This window comes from Heliangelus exortis, chromosome 3, assembly GCF_036169615.1.
Source record: "Heliangelus exortis chromosome 3, bHelExo1.hap1, whole genome shotgun sequence".
NCBI classification, from domain to species: Eukaryota; Metazoa; Chordata; class Aves; order Apodiformes; family Trochilidae; genus Heliangelus; species Heliangelus exortis.
Window position 1 is genome coordinate 51,368,534 of NC_092424.1, and position 21,347 is coordinate 51,389,880.

Consider the following 21,347-nt stretch of genomic DNA (forward strand, 5'->3'; position numbering starts at 1 on the left):
CTCTACTATAAAGAAAGTAATTCAACAGTATGAGCACTTATGAGAGAATTGTGATTACTTGACCTCAGGTGGTATGCAAAGCCCTCTCAAGGACTTTTAAAGTCATAGTTAACCATTCTTAATGAAGTAAGGGACTTTTAAAATTTCCTACTGGATATAGAAGGGGTCTCTACCTCAATGATTACATATTCTCACTGGACTTGTATCCAGTTTATAACAATCACAGTAATTTTTAGATTTAGAACAAATGAGAAAACATGCCATTTACTCTGCAGATGGTAAGATTTTAAATAGGTTGTGATTGATATTTGGGAATGAATGCTTCTAACATGTATGTGTATGTGTAGAAGAATGTGTAAACTAAATATTATTATATCTGAATTGCATGTATTGTATGCATTCCTAAAGAGGGGTAAAAAAAATCCTTGGTATCATTTGATGAAATTGTCTTGAGGTACACAGGACCAGTTTGTATAAACAAAATTAACAGAGAATGCTTTCAACAAAGATTTTTGTTGCTGTTTATAGTGTGCTTTTCTTTAAATGCAAGATGTTCATGCTACTTTTGTGATTTGCTCTCCTGCATTTCTCAGTATCTATACAGATGCAGAGATTATTGGTCATTTTTATGTTTCCCATCAGAGAGTTCATATGAGAAATGCTATAGTGCACTTTGATATTAATAGACTGTAGTCAAGCTTTCTATATGGCTCTTAATAGAAACACAGGAAAAGTGAGTACAGACATGAACAATGAACTATCTGTATGGGGTAATCAGTTTCCTTCCTGTATATATCTGTTATTCTCAGTGATATCTGAGGTATCTATGCTTGCTCGCATAAATATATATTTAAAATCTGAAAACTCTCACCTGCATTGGACTTTACATGAGGAGGAGGTGGATAGCTGCATTGTTATCCAGGAGAGCTGAAGTGGTTCTGGAAATGTGTGGTGAATTGTTGTTTTTCTTTTCTGTTTAATACTTAAAGCTTAAAAGGTAACCTGAATTATTATCTGTCTCTCAATATGTGCAAATGCTCAATTTTGTTTAAACAACAGGTGTGGGGTGGTAAATCTTAGCTGCCTTCTGAAACTGCCCATGTCAGTCTCTTTTATATGATTTGGGACCTTGTTTTCAGAAAACTCTGTGCAGATTGATATTATATGTATAAGGTTTCATAAGAGAGAAAATCATGTGGTACCAAGAACACTGGGTTGCTAGGTGATAGAAGAGTTCTCCATTCTTCACCTAGTGCATATAGCCTTTAGGAGTGTACTTGGTCAATTGATTTGAATTCAGAAGTATAACAAGCAGTCACATCACACCACACTGTACTTCTCTGCTAAAATTAAGACCAAGAAGGGTCATTATCTCACTAAGCCTGGTCTTCTCTCAATATAAACCTTATTTGGTATCACGTGCAAAGCCTGGTTACTTGATGGAGGGAAATCTTTTAGAAGATGCCGAGCCTTTATCTGTGGGCTCAAGAACTTTCTTTCAATGATTAGTTATTCCAGTCATCCCATCTTCTGAAACAATTATGTTTCTAATTTGAATTACTTTGTCTTTTAAATTTCATCCATGAACAAGATTTGGTATTTAGTATCTCTAGCCTGTAGGAAGTTAAGTCTTAACTTGCCACAATCAAATTACCTGGATATCTTAAAAACTAAAATGTTTCTATATCCTGCTGGATACCTTTCTATCTTCTGGGTCCTTTGGCTTTGCACCTTTTCTGATCCTACACCACTCATAATAGCCTCTTTGAAATTTGGATGTTAGAACTGGATGAAACGTTTCAACATCGGCCTTACAAATGCCATATACAAATTAAAGATCCCCTTGTCATATATTCTCTTTTCACACCCTACACCTTCCCCAGCCTCCTCCTTCTAAATCTACTATTTTTTGGATAGCCACCAAAAGGTACAGGATAGGAAGTAATTACTCTTAGCATCTCTGAAAGCATCCAACAAATGCCTACAATGTGGGGCTGAGAACCCCCAGTGGGAGTACAAGGAATTCAGTGAAAATGAGAGGTGGATGCTTACACTGGAGGGTATCTTGTTCTCAGAATTCCTCAGGCATTTTAGAAATCCCCAGTTCTAGTTCTCAACTTCCTCCATATACCTTTCTGATGCCCTTCAGGTGTACCTTTTGTGTCTTTTCTCACATCTGTATACTCAGAAAAAAAATCTGGGATACTTCAGAAATATTCACTTAAGAATCACTGCATGATGGGAGGCAGTACCCATCCAGCAAGAACATGTTGGCATCTGAAAATGCAAGAATAGATGTGCTGAGGGATTTCAGAAGCCTGTCAATAATGTCTTGATCACAGAGATATAGTGGTCTCCCAAACGAAGGAATTCTTGAAGCTAGGAAGTGTTTTAGCTGTGTGGCTTGAACGTGGTTTTTATTTAGAAGTTATGCCTTATGACCATCAAGTAGGAGTTTTGGCAGCAGACTTTGAGTGTTATGAACTCTTTTAACTTCACAGGACAGAGGAACACCTTCTTGAAAGTCTTTGGTTCAGTCTCCAATGCAAGTAGTGATGATAATTTCTATATATTTTATCTAATTTGGGGAAGATTTCATCAGTAAAACATGCCTAATAAGTGGGTGTTTAGGTAAGTGCAGCAAATGCTTGGGAGGTTTCTGAAATCTTCCCTTCAAATTTCCATTATTGTCTTCTGTTTTCATGGTATCTTGGTAATCTGTTTGATAAACATCCTGCAGCTAAGAAGACAGCAACTCCATTGCTTGCATCAAGTACAGCCAGTGTTGTTTACATCCATCACACCGTAATTCTTGCCATACTTGCAAAAACATGATACTGCTTTCTCATAATCAATGCCTGATGCACAATAAGCTCGGCCATACATTTCTAGAGATGAAGCCACTTCTTTCCTATCTTATTTTGTATGATTATTCCCGTTTTAATGCAGTTATTTGTACTGGTGCTTTTGCACTGTTTTTTCTCCCTGTGCTAACTCCAGTTTGCCAAGATAATTTAGAACTCTTATCTTGTAGACTCCTGCCATTAAAACCATTTAAACTGGTTCCATAAGTTTCACTCCCATGAACTTTAAGACTTTCTGTAGGTTAAGTTGTCTTTTGCAGCCACTTTTGAAAAGTGGAAATCAAACCAGAGAGAACCAGAAAACTGTGTAAGAGGACTAAAATGATATATGTGCTGGAAGTGCATGAAGTGACCCTTGATGTAATTGATTTCCAAAAGCAGACTATTAACAAACTTTATTGAAGTATTGTACTAGTTTGGAGTTTCTGTAAAAGTACTAGCATGGCAATTAACTGCTGATATAATTTAGTATATATTTCATTGTCTGAATTCTTTGAGTAAGATTATGTATTTCTCTCAAAATGCAATTTAATCTAGTCACAAATTGCTGAAATAGTTGGACTTTCTTTGCTGTAGATAATACAGTTATTCCCAGTGTAAAATGTGGCTAGATATATGCAGGACAACAGACTGAGTTATCTTCATTGGCTCTTCTGATTATCAAATGGATGGCTCTTCTGTAGAGCATGGATGATGTTAGGGTATAAGTAGGCAAACCCAGGAGCACAGATATGTATCAGTAAATGAAAGAAGAGTATAACTATGGTCTACTTTGTATGAGAAAGTAGTACATAGGTATAAAAGGGATTTTTTTTTTTTATTTGTCAAAGTACTGATGTTAAAGATTAGTATAACAATTTAACAAATTATGTAAAAAAAATTCATTGCTTAGAAAGGCTCATGTTCACTGGACGCTCTGTGCAGCAACAATTCCATCTCCTTTCCACTCCCCAGTAAAACACAAATACCAGCAGTTCCTTTACAGGGACAATGTGAGGATAAATACATTACAGATCCTTGCAGCCAGGAATCACTGAGGTGCCAGAGTGTCGTTAAACTTATTCAACAGGACCTATCAAAATCCAAAACCTGACATTATTTTAATTTTTTTGTTGATAACAATTGCTCGTATTTTAAGAGCACGAGCTATTTGCTCCTAATTTGGTTGGATTTTAAGAGCACGAATAATTTTCAATACATATTGGCCTGTTTATATTAGCTGTGGGAGTTTTCTGTAGTAGAATTCCACTCTTTCCCATTTTAGCTCAGATAAACTGGGAAGTTAAAAATACAAGAAATTTAATTCCAAGTCTATGGGAATAAGATGGCCATGGCTTGCCTACGACTATCTCTGAAGATACTTTTTATCTCTGGAGGGATCATATTGGGATGGTTGTGAGTAATACATTGTGGGAGTTTTCCTTTTAACACAGCTGTTGGTTTAATCATGTGCCAAGGATTTAAAACAATTGTAATTTATCAGATAGAGAAAGAGAATCTAGATGTCGCACTCCTTGACAGATTTATTTTGTAGAGACTGTGATCTGGTTTGGCATCTCTTTTTATTTGTCACAAGGGAAAAACTTCCTATTTGTTACTTTGCCTAAAATTAAAAAAAGATGGGAATGGAGCTGGGGTAGAAGTCGACCTTGCACATGGCATCCTAATCCTGAAATAGTAGATGAAACACTAATTGAAATTTTGGGACTAAGGCAAATAATAAAAACTTTTACATTGTCTGCTGGAGCAGAAAATATAATTTTATATTCCTACATTTATAAAGACAGATAGCATTTTCCTTTTTGTATTTCAGCATTTCTCAATGTGTATCTTGATGCATTATTCAACTGGTAAGATGGCAGCAGGTTTGATAACCTCATGCAATGCTCATTCTCATTCTTGTCTCAATTTTTCCTGTTAGCTGAAATAGTATTATGGAAAAGTAAAAGGAAGGTTGGTATCATAATACTTTGGCTTGGATTAACTGCTCGTGTGAATCCATACATTTAAGAAGACAAGAAGGTTCCACTAGAAGGTGAACAGTCAGTGTAGTAGCTACATGACACAGCTGAAGAACATAACACAATATATACATTTTAACCTTTTTTCTTTCTCATTCTTCTTTGTTCTGTGATCTTTCTTTCCAAGGTATGTGCAAAAGGAGGACTTCTTCTCTGGATGCAAAAGAAGTGTGTTTTACTGTCTTCTAGGCTCTTTTTCTTACTGTCACATGTAGTAATGCCTTGCTAGTTTACAAACAGAAAATGGTTAATCATCTCAGCAGTTCTGGGGATTTACTAAAGAGAATCCAAGTTCCAAAATGAAAGACCTTGTCTGAGAGTAATGAAGCAGTGAATGTGAGTGTCTGTGTTTATAAAGGAATTAGAGATAACCTTCTGTTCCTTTATGAAACCTGGTAGGAAAGTGGGGGATCTTAAAATCAGTTAGTGCAGTTTTATTGGGGCACTTTAACTTAACACTGGTATTAAAATTTTATTTTATATTCAACATTTTCTCATACAATGTTAGCATATGTAATGTCCAGGTGCTATTATTTCTTTTTTCTTCTTACTTTTGAAAACTGCTTTTGAGGTAATTCTTTCCGAGGTTTTGATTTTCATCTACAGTCTTCCCACTCATCACTTGCTTGGTACATTAAGGTCTCAATAAATTTTACAGTCTAACCTTCTCTTCACCTACATGTATGAAATTCTGCTGATTTCACTGTCAGAATAAAACCACAGAAGGACCTGTTTTCACAGGTAATAGCGAACCTGGCAGATGCCTAATGGAGACAGAAAAAATAGCTTAAAAAATTTGAGTGGGATTAAAAATAGAAGAATAATTAAACAAAAGCATGTTTTAGTAAGAGGATAGTAATTATTACTGGCTTTGTTTGAAATGTATAGTGGGTCAAATCAACTACGCCAGTTTAAACGTCATACAAAATTCATAAGACAAAAATATTTCTTTATTGTCTTTGTAAAATTGTCATTAAGCATACTGACATGCCAGTTTCTTTAGTTCATTTTTTCAACAACGTTTTTACTGCCGAAACTGATCCTTCCTTCAGGCTAATCTTGATGGTTATTGGAAAATAACATGGCAAGGGTTTATACATTTAAGAAAAAAAAAATTTCTGTATGTTGTGGTTTAGGCCCAGCCAGTGACTAAACACCATGTGGCCACTTGCTCACTCCTCTCATCTTGGTAGGATGGTGAGGAGAATCAGAACAAAAAAGGTAAAAATTTGTGGGTTGAGATATGGACAGTTGCATAGGACAACACATGGAAAGAAGAAACAATAATAACAATACTGCTAATAAGAGAATATACAAAGTGAGTGATGAACAATGCAATTGCTAACCACTAGGAACCTAATGTCCAGCCTCTTCCCGAGCCATGATGCCATGCTCCCCCAGCCGATTCCCTCAGAATGACACGCTGAGCATGACATCACATCGTATCAAGTATCCCCTTGAATAGTTTGGGGCTGTGTTCCTTCCCAGGTTCTTGTGAAAATTAACCTTTCCCAGCTGAACCCAGGACACAGTCTTATGGTCATTACATTAACATTATCCCAATTTTCAGGCTTGCGGGTGAAGAACAAAATGAACACAGCTTTTCAAAGCTGCCATTCCGTGAAACTCTCAAGCATGTACTTAACCTTAACTATATATACTGTGCTGGGACTACTTGCTAGAAGTACACAGATGCTTAAATGTTCTGCTCAATGTAGGAACACTCAAGTTTAAAAAGATATGGAGTGTTTTGCTGACTGAAACCCTCACAGATAAATCAACTGCCCACAATGCTTCAAGCATGTATCGCTGTTGCATACACCACAGCTATCTTGAGAACCCTTACACTAATAGCGATGAGTGTCTGAACAAAAATACTGAGACATGTGACTCGTGGTGATGGGAGAAAGTCACATTGCATGTGCAGTAAGGAAAAGTTCTGATTACAAAGGGGTGGTATAGAATAAACTCAGAATCATCTTACTCAGAATCATCAGAGTCATCAGCCACCATCTTCTTGTTGACATTTTCCTCCTCATCCTCCCCCTCTCCATTGTTGGTTGTTATCATTAAGATTGCCATCTAAAATTAGTGCTTTGAGAAAAGAGCCATTTCTTTGCACCCTGTTCTAGAAGGAATTTAGCATAGTTCTGTAAAAACACTTAATGTTATTTTTACTGTTTTAAAAAGTACAGTGTGTAGGATATCATAAGAAAACCAGACCGCTCCTTCTCAAGCTCCTCTAATAGCTTCTTTAAACTACTTTGTAGCTCATGACAGTCCAAGTCATACAAGTGGGGAATTTAAACTAGGGCCTCTACCCTATTAAACTCATGGCTTAATTTTTGTGCAGGTTATCTGTTAATTTATTTTAACCCAATAATGCAACGGAGGCAAAGAATCATATACACTCCTTTAAGAGGGTCACTCCTCTTGGTAATTTAGTGATACCAAGTATGCAAATGACTTAATTAGCCTCTCTTCTAGCAAGTATTACTGTTTGTATACCATGAAGATGAAGTGCAAGGCAGCAGGGCATCTTTTGATGTGTTCCACTTTCATGTTGATGATTTCCACCAGTGAGAAATCCCTAGTCAGATAGTTTAGAATTACCTTTGTTGAGAGATGAAGGACAAAATAAAACGTGGGTTAAGAGGCAACTCACTTTACAGCAGAGTTATCATTACTTTGTTATTTCACTTTAAAATTCATCTTTGCATGTTACATATTGCTTAATTTTTCCCTTCCATGCCACTCCGTGCTAAACTGCCCCAGATGTCTGTGTCTGTGCATTGTGAAGAAAACTTCCTTCCTCACTTTGTGTGACTGAATACTTGAAATCATACAATATTGTGGAGGAGCATTAGAGGTTCCTGCCTTCCTTCTTACCTATTCTTTCCTGATTAATTTGACAATAGTTTCTATGGCATACTCTAATTACCATACTTTTTTTTTTTTGGTTGCTTACATTTTCAGTCGCCTGAAGGCATGCCAGTTAAACTAAACCAAAAATTATGAGAACTATTAAGTGCATTATCGTCTTCTTATATCTGCAGCAAGTATGTAGTCTAAACAATTACATTACTAGAGCACTCATAATCTGAAGTATACCTCTCACACACAAATCTTTTTTTTTTTTTTTTTTTTTTTTTTTTTGCATTCAAAATTTTACAGGTTTTATTCTGTAAAGTCTGGCAAAGAAGAGTAAATTGTCTAATGGCAGGTCATGTGCATGAAAAGAGATTAATTTTGATACCATTAAAAGTGTATATTTAAGATGAAACTTCAACATAAAATATGATACTATGAATCCTATTAACTTCAGTAGACACTAGCTCAACTACCACAAACAGGATTATTTTTTTTGTACTGTTCTACAGACCAAATTCCTGTTCCCAAATGCTTGAAGTTTGTATAAGAAAATCTAGGTTAAGAGCAAAAGAAAAGATAATAACTCACATAAGCACAGTGGAATAGGATGGCTGGTTTGCTGATGTAGATCCCACTTGTTTTTTGATTTGTGCGTACTGCAACTTGTTTTTTTGAGAGTTGAACATCATCCAGTCCAGCAAAGGTGGCAAATGTGTTCAGCCTTCACCTAAGTGGGAACACTGATGTGCTTATTTTGCAGAGACCTATAAGGTGTTTTGAGTTACTTGCTGAATTCAGAGCCTGAGCTTGTTTCCCTCCTGAATTTACCTTTGACTTCACTAGGAAGACTAGATACTCTGTCAAAGTCTTTGTTTTTAAAAAGAGTAATTAAAGTTTTCTGTCTTCTCTCGCTATTTCATAGCTTGGCTTATAAAACAAGGCTGGTGACTGATGTCAGGTGCTAGAATCTTTTGGTGCTCTTTGCTGTGACCTAATAAAGGAGCATGTTCTTAAGGACATGGATTTCTCTTTTTGCTGTTTTCCCCTTTAGATATTGCATTTTTGTAAGCTCAAGGCTGTTTTGACTCCCCCCCCCTCCCCTTACATATAAAATGTTTTGAATATAGATATAGAACAGTCTGTATCCTAGCAGAGAAACTGAAAATTAAAATGTTCTTTCATGCTGGGGTTGAAGTAGTGTTTCTGTTCTATATTTTTACCTTAGCCCTGGAGCAAAGCTTGTGGATTCAGATTTTTCCAGTATTATACTGTTCTGTGAAGAAGAGGTAAAAAACAATCATTCTGTCTATTTGAGAAAGCTTTCACCATATTACCAAGTTTACAGATTGGCTCCTTATTTTCATTGGACCCCAGCTATGTAGCATTAGAGAGCAGATGTTCCTGGTGTAATCTGATAGTAATTTTTACTTTATTTTCTAATTTCTAGTCAAGGATAGATGATTTGATGAGACCAAGGCTTCTGTCAAATCCCCCCCCTACTCTACCTCAACTGATCCCTTGACCTGGAGGAAAGAACAAACAGTTCTGCAGTAAAGTTGTTTCATTGTGTACTGTACCTTGGTTGTGTTTAGATTAATAGAGAGCACCAATAAGATAATTTTGGATAGTGTTTTTGTTTAGATTAATACAGAGCAGCAATAAGATCATTTTGGATACTGTTTTAGTGTTTTTTGTCCTTGCTGAACTTTGTCTATGGTTGGAAAATAATTTTATAGCAGATTTAAGCACACATTTTTTGAGAGAAAACTGGAATACAGGCTTGTTGGCCATAACAAATTAGGGCATGCTGAAAACATCTGTAATGAGCAATGAGATGTAAGGGATAATAAATGAGGAAATGGACCTCTGAAAGAAATCGTACTATTAGCAAATTTAATTGAAGCATATGGCAGTTCGAGAATTTATCATGATTAAAGGTTTAGGTTTCTGCATGTAGCAGTATACATGCAATTGGAATTGGAGACTGATTTATCCCTGAGATACAATTATTAATGGTTGTTGCTTCTATTTTATGTTGTTGTTGTTTCTTTCTTAACTGCCTCAGATTTTTGTAGATATAAAAAATGAACTGTGCATAGGTCCTTTTAATTCTATAAACCATTAACCATTTTGTGCAGTCTATTGGCTGGCTATCAACACAGACACGTGTACCAGATGGCATTGTGTTTCTCAGGTTAAGAACAAGAAGTTCAAGGGAATTGTTTGTATTAATCTATCCTCTTTCATGAGAGCTTTAATTGTTTGTAATTTTAATTGTTCTACAGAAGTCATGATTTTTTTTTAATAGTACTTTTAAAGACCTTGTGGATAAATGCATTGTGAATAGATGCTAGTTTCACTATCCCTATCAATATGTTTATGGTAAATCCTGACAGTAACCTTACCTTTTTCCAGAGATGTTAGAAGCTGCAGTAAATACTCAATGAAAAATAAGAGAATATTTTAGGTGGTTTTGTTTTGTCTGTGTATAACTGTGTCCTTGCTTTCCCTCTGGTTTTACAGGGCACAATGACTACATGTGTCCTGCTACTAACCAGTGCACAATTGACAAGAACAGAAGAAAGAGTTGCCAGGCTTGCCGGTTGAGAAAATGCTATGAAGTGGGAATGATGAAAGGTGGTATGTACACAGCAATCTACAGATCTTTAGCATTGGTATCTTCCTTCTTGTCTTTTAACTTCACTGTACAGCTGACATAGTTCCTAAAGGTGGAAGCACCTCATTTCATTGAGCAGAGGTGTTCTAAATCAGAGCCATTAAGTAAAAATTAGAAACCTCCCAGATATCATGGTATTATTCTGCTTCAAGTTTGCATCAGAATTAATAGGAACATTGACCTCAATGGAGTAGGTTTTCTCCTGTTAGTATTTTTAATTCATTATTTTTTAAATTGTCTTGTGGTAAACTACAGATTACAATGAATGAAACTCAGGCTAATATTTTGTAGCATTTTGCAGTTCACGGTGAAAAGCACTGATAGTGTCATATAAGCCCTTATTATTAAAAATAAACTTCTGCATGTGTAGTACTTGTTCTGTGATTTCTGCAGAGGGAAGTAATTCCTCTGTTTCAGTTCTGTACACAGATTTTATATGTGAATTATTTTCATCCAACAACACTAAAGGCTCCCTCCTTTTATAAAAGCTGAAATAAATGTCAATTTCTTGGAACATACTTTTGTAATAATGATGTCAGAGAAGGAGAATCAGATAGTGAATACTTAGGCTGAAGCAGAACACCAATAAATTATTTTATTGATTCTTGCGCAAATGGCAGACTATAGCTAAGTGGTATCATTATGGTTCATGTTGATGGTGTTGTATCTTTCATTTCACACATTTCCATTTACATATACTCACATCTATTTAATTAATGATGCACCGTACCATTTTAATGTCTCTTCTCTAAGACACATTTTCTATTAGGTTTTTTACTGTTCCATACATAATTATATCTACCATTTACAATGCTGTAAGATTTCTACAGTCACTACAGGAACTGGCAGTTCAAAACCACTTTTGGGTTGTCTTTGGTTTTTTTTTTGGTTGTTGGGTTTTTTGGTTTTTTTTTTGTTGTTTTTTTTGTTGTTTGTTTTTTGCTGGTTTGTGGGCTTTTTCTTTGTTTGTTTATTAAACTAGCCTCCAATTTACAAGACCAGGTTCATAATTTCTGACTATTGATCCACATAATGAAGGAAAGCATTCAAGGTTCTACTGGAGTCATTAGAACTGTAATCTTTCTTTTCTCTAAATTTCATTTTTCCTTCTGTACTGAATAAGCTGACTTTTCTTAATAAATTTTCAAAGCTGTTAAGTTTTGACATTATCCACCATTTAAATTCTGAATAATAGTTGATATTGATTATTGAGTTTCAGTAAATATGAGCCAGACAAAATCTTGACAAAATCTTCCTGTGGAAACACATTACGAGCTATGGCTGCTGTGCTACAGTTTTTCTCATAGAAGGTCACTTAATGCAGCATAAAAAGTTCATAGGTATTATTTGTAAGAGTGGACACACTGAAATATGTTTTCAGGGCTTCATTCTGAAAAAAATGCAGGCTTTAAGAGTCTCTTGAGTTGTGCTGTGGGAACACTTATTTATGAGTTTCTGTGGAAATTTTATCTTATTTTTCATCCTGCTGTTCCCTCATCTTTTAAAAACTTCTTTCTATACTGAAGAGTTCTCTGCCCTCTTATGTTTGCAAGTGTTTTCTTCTGCATCTGCTACTGTGCTGTTTTGAGAGATGGACTGCCAGAATCTTTGCTGATGTAGTTAGTGTCTGAGTAAGGATTTATAGCTGTTATATTTTGTCCAAATGATTCATTCTCTCATTCTGAATAAGCCCATAAGACCTTAAAATTATATGTTGTTATTTAGTCTCTACACCCCTGTTTGTACCTGAGGATGAAGTGGTCACATGGAATAAGCTCCTTGTCATTTCCTTCTTTCTTTTGGCTGAGTTGGAGGGACGAGTAGCCTTAATTTTATTTATGATCCACCAAAGACAGTTTCTGTTTTGATTTGTAGAATTATATTCCAATTTACTGTTCCACATGATGGAGGGTCCCAGCTTCCAGATGGAGTTTTTACAGCAATTGCAATCCTGAAGAATCAACCACATGTATGGTCCAGGTGATCTCTGTTCCAGTACAGATCTAGTTTTTAATTTCTTCATTATTTTAATGGCTTTATGATGACTTGGCTCCAAGGGACCTCCATCTGAAATTAAAAGCATTTTATTTTTATTGTTATTTTTTAATCAAGTATTTTTGCAGTGTGGTAAATGAATGGGGATTTACTTATGGGGAGTTACTAGCATGCTACACTCTTTCTTTCCTTTGACCTGTGACAAGGCAGATTTAACATCAAGTGCTCAGTGGGATTAGTGCAACAGAGGGCTGGTGGAATCACTGGCTGTGGTGAAAATTTGCTATAATGTTAAATGCTAGATCTTTAATGAAAAAATCAATTTTTTGCCTGCTAGTCCATTTTTAGCGACCTTGAGACCTACATAACTCTGTCGATTTTTGAATTCTGATGGCCTCCCAACCTCAAGCTGTAGGAAATGTGGCAATCAGGGATCCAGGTGCTCATGAGCTATTCCCAGGTGGTGATCATGTCTCATGACTGGGGTATTTCTTTCTTTGAACAGATTGAAATGTCACATTGTAGAGAGAAGATTCTAAGAATTGCTTCTTGTGATAATGAAATGACAGCATTACAGTTCACTTGAAGCCTACATCTTTCAGTGTTACCCTCACAAAGTATCTGAGAAACATTCAGAAATTACTGTGGTATAGCCCAGGGAATAAAAGTCTGTGCTTGCCCTAACAGTATGTTATAACCAAGTTCCAAGTGCCTGTAGGAACATTAATTAACTTTCAGAAATTACATTCTGGAGACTGGAGGCTTTCAATTTTCTCTTACATTCTTTTGAAATCGTTACCTGCTTGTAACAGCATGGGAATTCAGTCTGGTTCAATGTGATAATGCTTCAGAAGTTTAAGACAAATTTTTACTGGTAAAGGAAAACAAAATTGGCAAATCTGACATCCTCTCAGGGATCACCTTGGTGATTTTTGTCTGTGCTAAATGTTGCATTCGCTTGTGCTAAAAGGCTAGAGAGTTATTAAAATTATTCTCAAAGCAGAGGTAAACTGATGTCTGGTGCAACCACTGGAAGGGCTCCAGACTGTCTACTTTTCAGGTAATTATATTCTATTGAAATATTATATTAGAAATAGAAATTAGTGAATGAAGGAAAATGGATTAACAATGTGAAATTAGTTTGGTTTGTATGAGGAGTACCTTTGTGATACTTATTAGACATACTGATCTATACTTGGCCAAATAACTCTGTAGGTAGGGTCTGATAAAAGTATGAGGAAATGTACATTTTAAAGATTTAGTTGATGGGCTGAAAGCATGTAATCAAACATCATCTGAAGCAAAGTTTTGTGAGTTTAGAACAGCCTCCTGGAAAGGAACTAAAGGAACTGAAACAAGACCTCTTAGTGAAATGTTTCTGTCTCTCCTTTGAGCAAATTCAAACTGGATTGTTGCCATTAAATTTTCACAAAACAAAATATTCTATTCTTCTGCCCCTAAAATAGGAAAGAGAAACTGTTTCTGTGAAGACTTTTGCCAAAAATACTTTATCTTCCTATTCCACCTTACAGAATGATCTTGGCTAGAAGGAACCCCAGGTTTCATCAGGCCACCTGCTTTTTGCAGTTTTAACACTGAATTTAGGCAAGCTGTTTAAAGCCTTTTACAGTTAGGTGGAAATGGGAAAACCTGTCTCATCCTTATTTGTATGTTATAGCTAGTTATATAATTTTTTTTTTTTAATATTGCAGAGTTTTTTGTGTTTTACTGTTGAACATTCATTTGAAATTGCAAATTGAAACTTGATACTAGAATAGTTATACCTGTATATTTGTTTACATTAGCTTTATGGCCTTTACATACTTAAACTTTCTTTTTATGACTTATCTGAGTTGTGATATTACTTGGGAATGGATACAGCAGTGAGACAGTGTCCAGTGAAATTGCTGATTAATTTTCAGTGAAGTCTAAGACCCTTGCTGTGGCTCCACCTCTGCCTGCCACTTGTTCAACTACAGGTTCTGCAGGGTGTCACTGTGCATTCCCTGGTTTTGAAGAAGCACCTGTGCAAGCGAGAGCAGCTGGTGTTTTCTCCTTGCTGAGCTTGAGAAACTCCTAGAGTACTAGAGCTTCCAGTTCTTCACTTGATTAGCCATCTACATTTCAATTCTAGTACTATCAATGCTGATATGGTAGGCCAAATAGCTTCAATACCCTAATTAATTTATCTACTTTCCAAAATGTAGCAGTTACAATTTCTTGCAGTCTTTGAGAATCATATTCATGGATTCAGACTCCTAAAACTACTTGGCTTTTCCAAATCATAGAATCAGAAGCATTGAGGTTTGAAAAGACCTTCAAGATCAGAGTCCAACCATAATCCAACGACCAAAACCACTAAACCATATCCTGAAGCCACATTGATGTATGGTTCCTGTAAAGGCTTTATTGTGATCCCTGAAATGTCTATGGCTCTGTAAATACCGGCTAGAAATGGGGCTGTTGCCATACTTACTGTAGCCAAAACAGTATGATTTGTGTAGGAGTGTCAGCACCAAAAGGGACTCAGTTGCATGAGGGATTAATTGAACTTCTCTTGCTTCTATTCTACATGTCCTCTGATGCTCTTTAAAACGTGCTGTGAATCCCAAAATACAGATTAATATGAATCATTATCTTGCACCTTTGTCTGTAATTAGTATATCATTGCTTCTGAAACTGTGAGTTATGAATAGTCATTAGAGACCTCGAATAACATTTGCCTGCTTGTTAACAGCCTTTTTCATCACCAGGTCTTTAAAAACTTTACATGGAAGATGAGTTTTATGACTTGCATTGTAGCTGGTTCCTACCCTGGAACTGGAGCCCTATGATATGCAATGAGACTTGATCACTGAGCAAACTGATGGCAGAGCCAGGAATTGAACCAGAATATCTGAATGCAAGCCCTGGGCCCTGCATCCCCTAGCTGCAGCCTCTCTCTGTCTCTCTCTCTCACTGTCTCTCTAATAGAAAGCTGGAGTAGGGCTTTTTACACAGGTGTGAGGACAAAGGGAAACGGCATAAAACTTGAAGAGGGGAGATACAGACTAGATGTTAGGAAAAAATTCTTTCCTGTGAGGGGGGTGAGATGCTGGAACAGATTGCCCAGGGAAGTTGAATGGCTGCCCCCTCTCTGGAAGTGCTCAAGGCCAGGTTGGATGAGGCCTTGAGCAACGTGGTCTGCCCATGCAGAGGGTTGGAACTAGATGATCCTTAAGGTTGCTTCCAACCCAAACCATTCTATGATTCTGTGTTTATATGGAAGTAATCATGGTTGTAGAGGAAAAAAAGGTCCCAGTTTAGAAAAGGATAAGAGGCATTTGGAGAAAGAAACAAAACACCCACGTAAGCAGATGTACAGCAGTCATCAACCTCTTAGGAACAGGAAAAAATTGCATCATTCAGGTGCATGGACCAAAAATCTGTTATTTATTTATACAACTGAGTCTCTAGATATTCTTGTCAGAAAACAGGCTATTAATCACTGTCACTTGAGACAGGCCTCTTCAAAATTAGACATGAAATTCTGATTAATTTTTTTAGAAGATTTCAGACAATGTTTCTCAATTAAAGTAATTGTAAACCCACCTGGGTTTTCAGCACAATTTACATTTCTGTTTGATTTTCTAAAAAGAAATGGATATGAAATAAAGGGACTGATTGTCTGAATCATATTCAAAAGAAGTAATTTATTAAGCCTATAAAATATGAATTTGGAAAGTGGTGTTGCTTTTCTGAGACCAAATAATTTGTTTATATAGAGAGAAACCAGCAGAAAAGCTCTTAAAAATCACCTTGGAAGGACTGTCATACCAAGATACCTTGCAACATTAGGACCTACATTGCAATCATAGCTTCAGCAGTCTCTGTCTTTTATACATCTATGAAGAATGCCATTACATTTCTGACCTCTGCTTATGTACAGCAGGTACAGTGACCTTATGTTTTAGAGAGAGCTGTGGGATTTTATTTTATTTCCAATGATTTTGAAAGAATATTGAATTCAGGTGACAGGCCTAATGAGCTCTATCTGTTAAGAGGGCATTAGGAGACAGTTGCCTACCTTGAATCCCCCTTTCAGACTCCAAAGCCAGTTGCTTTAAGTTCATGCCCACAGGGGACCTGTTGGCATGTTCAAAATGTTTTCCTTTTGCAATCATTAACTTTCAACAATGGCAGCACTGACACCAAGTGGGTCTGGGCTAAGTCCCAGAGCTCTTTAGCAGTTTAGTAAATCTGTCCTGGATTAGGACATCTGAGAGAGCCTTTTGGATTTCTAGCCTCTTCAACGCTCACTTCGGTTTCAGACAGGTTCCCTTACTCCCCATATAAAGGTTTTCTGGAATAGAAAATTTGGTGTTCTTCCTTTCTGAACACTGCTGTAAAGGATTTGTGTTCTTTGGATGTGCCTTTAATACTCTGATCACCAGTTAGGCTATAGACTCTTTGGGTTTCTGATGGATGTCTTCTTATTTATAATCTCTTTTACTTACCACATATGCTTAATATTTAACTCTCAAGCAGGGTTTGTTCAGCAAAACACCAGATATTTCTTCTCTCTGACAATTTTCAACACAATACTGATGAGGTAGATTGCTCTTGAAGAGAAGGTGTTTTCACATACTTTTGAAATTCTCCTTTGACAAACAGACAATTACAGGCTGGTAATGCTGCAGGGCTATGCATATATAAAGAAGAGTGAAACATGCCTTATCATCTGGGGTCTGCCGATGGGGAAAAAAACTGTGGAGCTGCAGGTTCAAAGGTTGCCCCAGACTGGGTGGTTAGCTGGTAAACCATTTACCAATGACTCTTTCCAAAACCAATTATAGATCCATCTTTTAATTGTCCTCTCAAAACAAACAAACAAACAAAAAAACAAAACAAAACAAAAAAAACCAAACCCAAAAGTGATTTCTTGCCACCATGGCTGGCTTTGCCCTCACAGCTGTTGATTGCTACAGGGGGTTAGCATGGCTCCCACACCATTGGTACACTCACTATCCCCACTCTTTCTGTCCACCAATAAATTTATGTCTTAATTTTGTAATCCTGTTTAACTTAGGTGTTGATGTTGTTTCCTGTGCATAAAGCTGGCTTTCCCAAACTTTTCCATCAGCCCTGTTCTGAACCTGTTTTTCACAGGAGCTGCAGCAGCTGTGTAGCTGAAATTAAAAGGAAGCTTTAAAAGGAATGGCCTGCACTACCAGGAACCCACAAATTGGAAACAAAATATTCAAAGATAAAAATCTGTTTCTGAGCAAACAGTTTTTAAGTAGGACTTCTTCCTTGGGTTAAAAGTTAGTTGTTTTGTAAAATTGTCCCAGTAAGATATGAAAGAAGGCTAAAACAAATGAAATGCTTATATGCTTGCTGCCCAGAAACTTAACTCTAGGTCTCCAGTTCTGATACATAGCTTGACTTTATGTTTTGAATTGTCAAGTTTGCACATCTACTTTGTTCTCACTAGCTTAAGTGCCTGAAATGCCATCTGAATGCCTGTCAAATACAAAGTGGAAGTTAATTTGTAGAGTGCTGACTACTGCAAGGATCTACAGCGTGCTGCCCATATACCATTGGTGGTACAGCTTTAAGTTATGTGCCAATGACAGTTGAACAGTAATTGCTTCCTTGTGCCCACAGCTGGAGCATTATAACCACCTGAATGAACTGAATGTGGGAACTACAAGATGACAAGGCTCTGGTAGTAATGGAAAGACAGTGAACAGTAGTGAAACATTTTTCATGTTTATCTGGTTTTTAAGCAGTGAGGGAACAAAACCAAGCCCAATAATGTGACAGAGATTTTTTTTGCCTGTGATTTGAAATATTCAGACTAATTAATATTTAGTCCAGCAGCACGCTGCTTCTCTGATGGTACTTTGCCAGAAAGTGCATTTCAAAGTTCATGGATTTGTTATTTCCCTGGACTTGCACTCTAAACCCGGTATCCTCTGGTAAGGAAATAGAGAGGCTAAAATGCAATTGGAGTGACTAGGTTTTCCTTGCAGCAGTAGAAAACTATTGTGCTATTACTGGAATTGTAATGACTCTATGTAAACACTAATATTAAAGAGATCTGTCATTTTGTTAAAAAGCCTTTCTATTGTCCCCAAATTGCAGTGTGGAAGCCTTAACGCTATCTATAGATAAACAGGTTATTTGCATGCAGCAGGGCTAGGACTAGAAAAAGAAAACTTTATGTGTGCCTAAAGTTTTAGAGTGAAATGTTTAAGTAATATACACATGCATACCAACATGGGATGGGTAAAGTTTACCATTGGTGAGTGAGGTGTTGCTCTCCATTTTTTTACTTCTTCACTCTGTGATTTTAAGTTTTCGTACATTGACTTTAGCTTTTTGGGTTTTTGGATATTTAAAATGATTTTGAATAAAAGAGCCCTGAGATCTTCAGGTAAAAGATAATATAATGTGTTCCATAAGGAGAGCACCTGAGATCTCATAGCTTTTACATGGCTAGAGCCTATACATTTTAATCTATTCTTATCATGTTTATGATATATGACAACTACTGAAAGTACTAAAAGCAGGATACTTCTGTAAATCAGTGAAAATTATATGAATTTAATACTGTAGACCATGTGGTAAAAGAGCTCCAAATAATCAGTATACCCCTGATCTATGTTTCAATAAACAGATAAATTCTTTCTGTCAAGGCACTGTCCATGAAAGGGGGTAAGGATTTGAACATCGTCCTTTAGTGCTTTAAAAATCTGTTGTGCAGCATAAACTCAGCAAGTGCAAAGAAAATATTCAGTTAAAATTTTTAAAAACAAAAAGCATATGGATATACTGACTGCTATATTGCAAAGCAAGGATTTTAGAAAGATAGGCTTGTTTCAGCCATTGTATAAAAAGAAAATACCAGGTCTACCTTCTGAAACAAGAAAAATACACTAAAAGAAGAAAGAGACTAGAAGAAAGATCTTTATAATTAACCTGAGTGGAGTACATGAGCTCTCCAAGTGTACAAAGTGATGGAAAATTATGGAGGCAGCAATTAGAATTACTTTGCAATCCAGTAATTATGTGCTGCATATTAAATATAACATAGAAAACATTACTTAATCCTATTTCCCACATCAGTTTCATTGTCTCGCCCCCTTCAGAGCTCCATCAAGTCTCCTTGTAGCTGTTTCAATTTTTCTGTCTGTTCTGCTGTCAGGGTTTTACCCGATGACCGCCTGGCAGATGCTCTGTTATCCCCCTACTTCCCTTCCAACGGAAGATAAAAAGGGTAATTAGGGAGAGAGACTTTAAGGTTGGAAAAAGCTCCCCTACCTCAGTTTTAATGACAACAAATAGCAATGGTGAATTACAGGCAAATGTAGACAAAGAAGTCAACACAGAACCCATGCTCCTGAATTGGTAACTTCTTCCCAAGGAGCAAAGTCCCACGCTGGACTCAGCAGCAGATGAGGACCTGCGTCCAGGATCCTGGTGAGGGTCCTCAACATTCTTGGAGCACCCAAGCCGTTCCTAGTTGGGAAGTCAGGGGAAGGCAGCTTCTCATGATGAGCAATGGTCTTCTCCTGCGAGGGAAGAACATGAGCAGCAGTGGCAGCAGAAACCATCACAGCCCAACTGGGCCCCTCCCCATGGAGCCATTTCACACCCCGCACCCCGGGCGGGAACTGCACAGACACCACCCTGCACCGCCGGGCAGGACTGGAAAGGGTTTATCCTGCTCCTCCCGAAGCAGGACATCAGCTTTTCCTATGAATTCTTAGCTGTTAGACCCCTGCCTTCCAGGGCTAAGAGGGGAAGTGGCAGAGCAGTTTCTTGAACGCTGAGTGTTAAGGAAGAGGGGCAGTGTTTCTTCTCCCTCATTCTCCTGCAAATAACAGCTCCTGAGGTGATGTGAGAGCTCTCACTGGTCATCTTTCCCTAATATTCCTTCAGGAGGCAAAACAAAATCTTACTTCATTATACACATAAAAAAGCATATGTAATAACAGAGAAAAATATTATTATTTGCTGAAATGGGAAATAAACCCTCCTGTTTCCAACAAATGTTACATAGTTTCTAGGATAAAATGCTAGAGACTAGAAACATAAGGTTTCATCCCAGTATGTGGGCCTGGAATTCTGATTTCAAATGTGCTGCCACTTCTGGTTGCACAGCACGTGCTTCCCGTCTTGGAAAGACCGTGGTGCTTTTGCTTATTTGTTGGCAGGGAATTACAACAAAAGGATTTCCTGTAGAAATGAATAGATTTTTGTGGTCGAGCTTTACAATGATACAAAACTTGTAGATTTCTTGAAAGAAGGCGGTGATTTTATCTTAGATCTTAGTGTCCTGTTGCTGTAAGGTTTTTCTAAGGTAGACAGCATCAGACTAAGCCAGTTTTACTGAGAGGGATATTCTGAGAAAAAATAACTGCAGCTGCAACATCCTCATCACTAACTGCAAGATAAGTGATACTACTCCTGCCTAAGTTCACCATTTGTGTAATTGCATTCTTCCTACTTAAATTTTTCTATAAAATAAAAGTTATGTCCTCTCCCAGACCAGAACAGTGTTGTTAACTGACTTGACTATCTCACGCAATAACAGTTACAATTAAATTGATGAAAGATAAATTTCTGTGTATGATATGTACGTTCTTTATGTATATTCATAAAATATATTAATGGGTGATCAAAGTTGCAAAGTTAAATTCTCATATGTTAGAAAACATGGAAAGTAATGATGTGACCTATTGAACCACTTCATGGTATGATCTTAATAGTAGCTGCCCTCCAGAAAATTGCAAAACTTTGTGCCTCTTGACCCTATTAAATATGTATAATGATTTTGCATATTGTTTGCAAGGTGAAGCACAGAAATATATTTGAAGCAGAAACTGAAAAGAAGTCCAGAGATTTTTGAATTATGGACATTGATCAGGGATC

The 21,347-nt window shown here is 36.8% G+C and overlaps 1 protein-coding gene across 1 annotated transcript in view; it reads left to right on the top strand.

Annotated features, from left to right (window-relative positions):
• The window catches only part of ESR1 (estrogen receptor 1), a 155,555-nt gene that overhangs the window by 80,964 nt on the left and 53,244 nt on the right, over nt 1-21,347 (top strand). Inside the window, 1 exon segment of the mRNA XM_071740589.1 lies at nt 10,280-10,396. Within this exon segment, the coding sequence (XP_071596690.1) occupies nt 10,280-10,396 (117 nt within the window).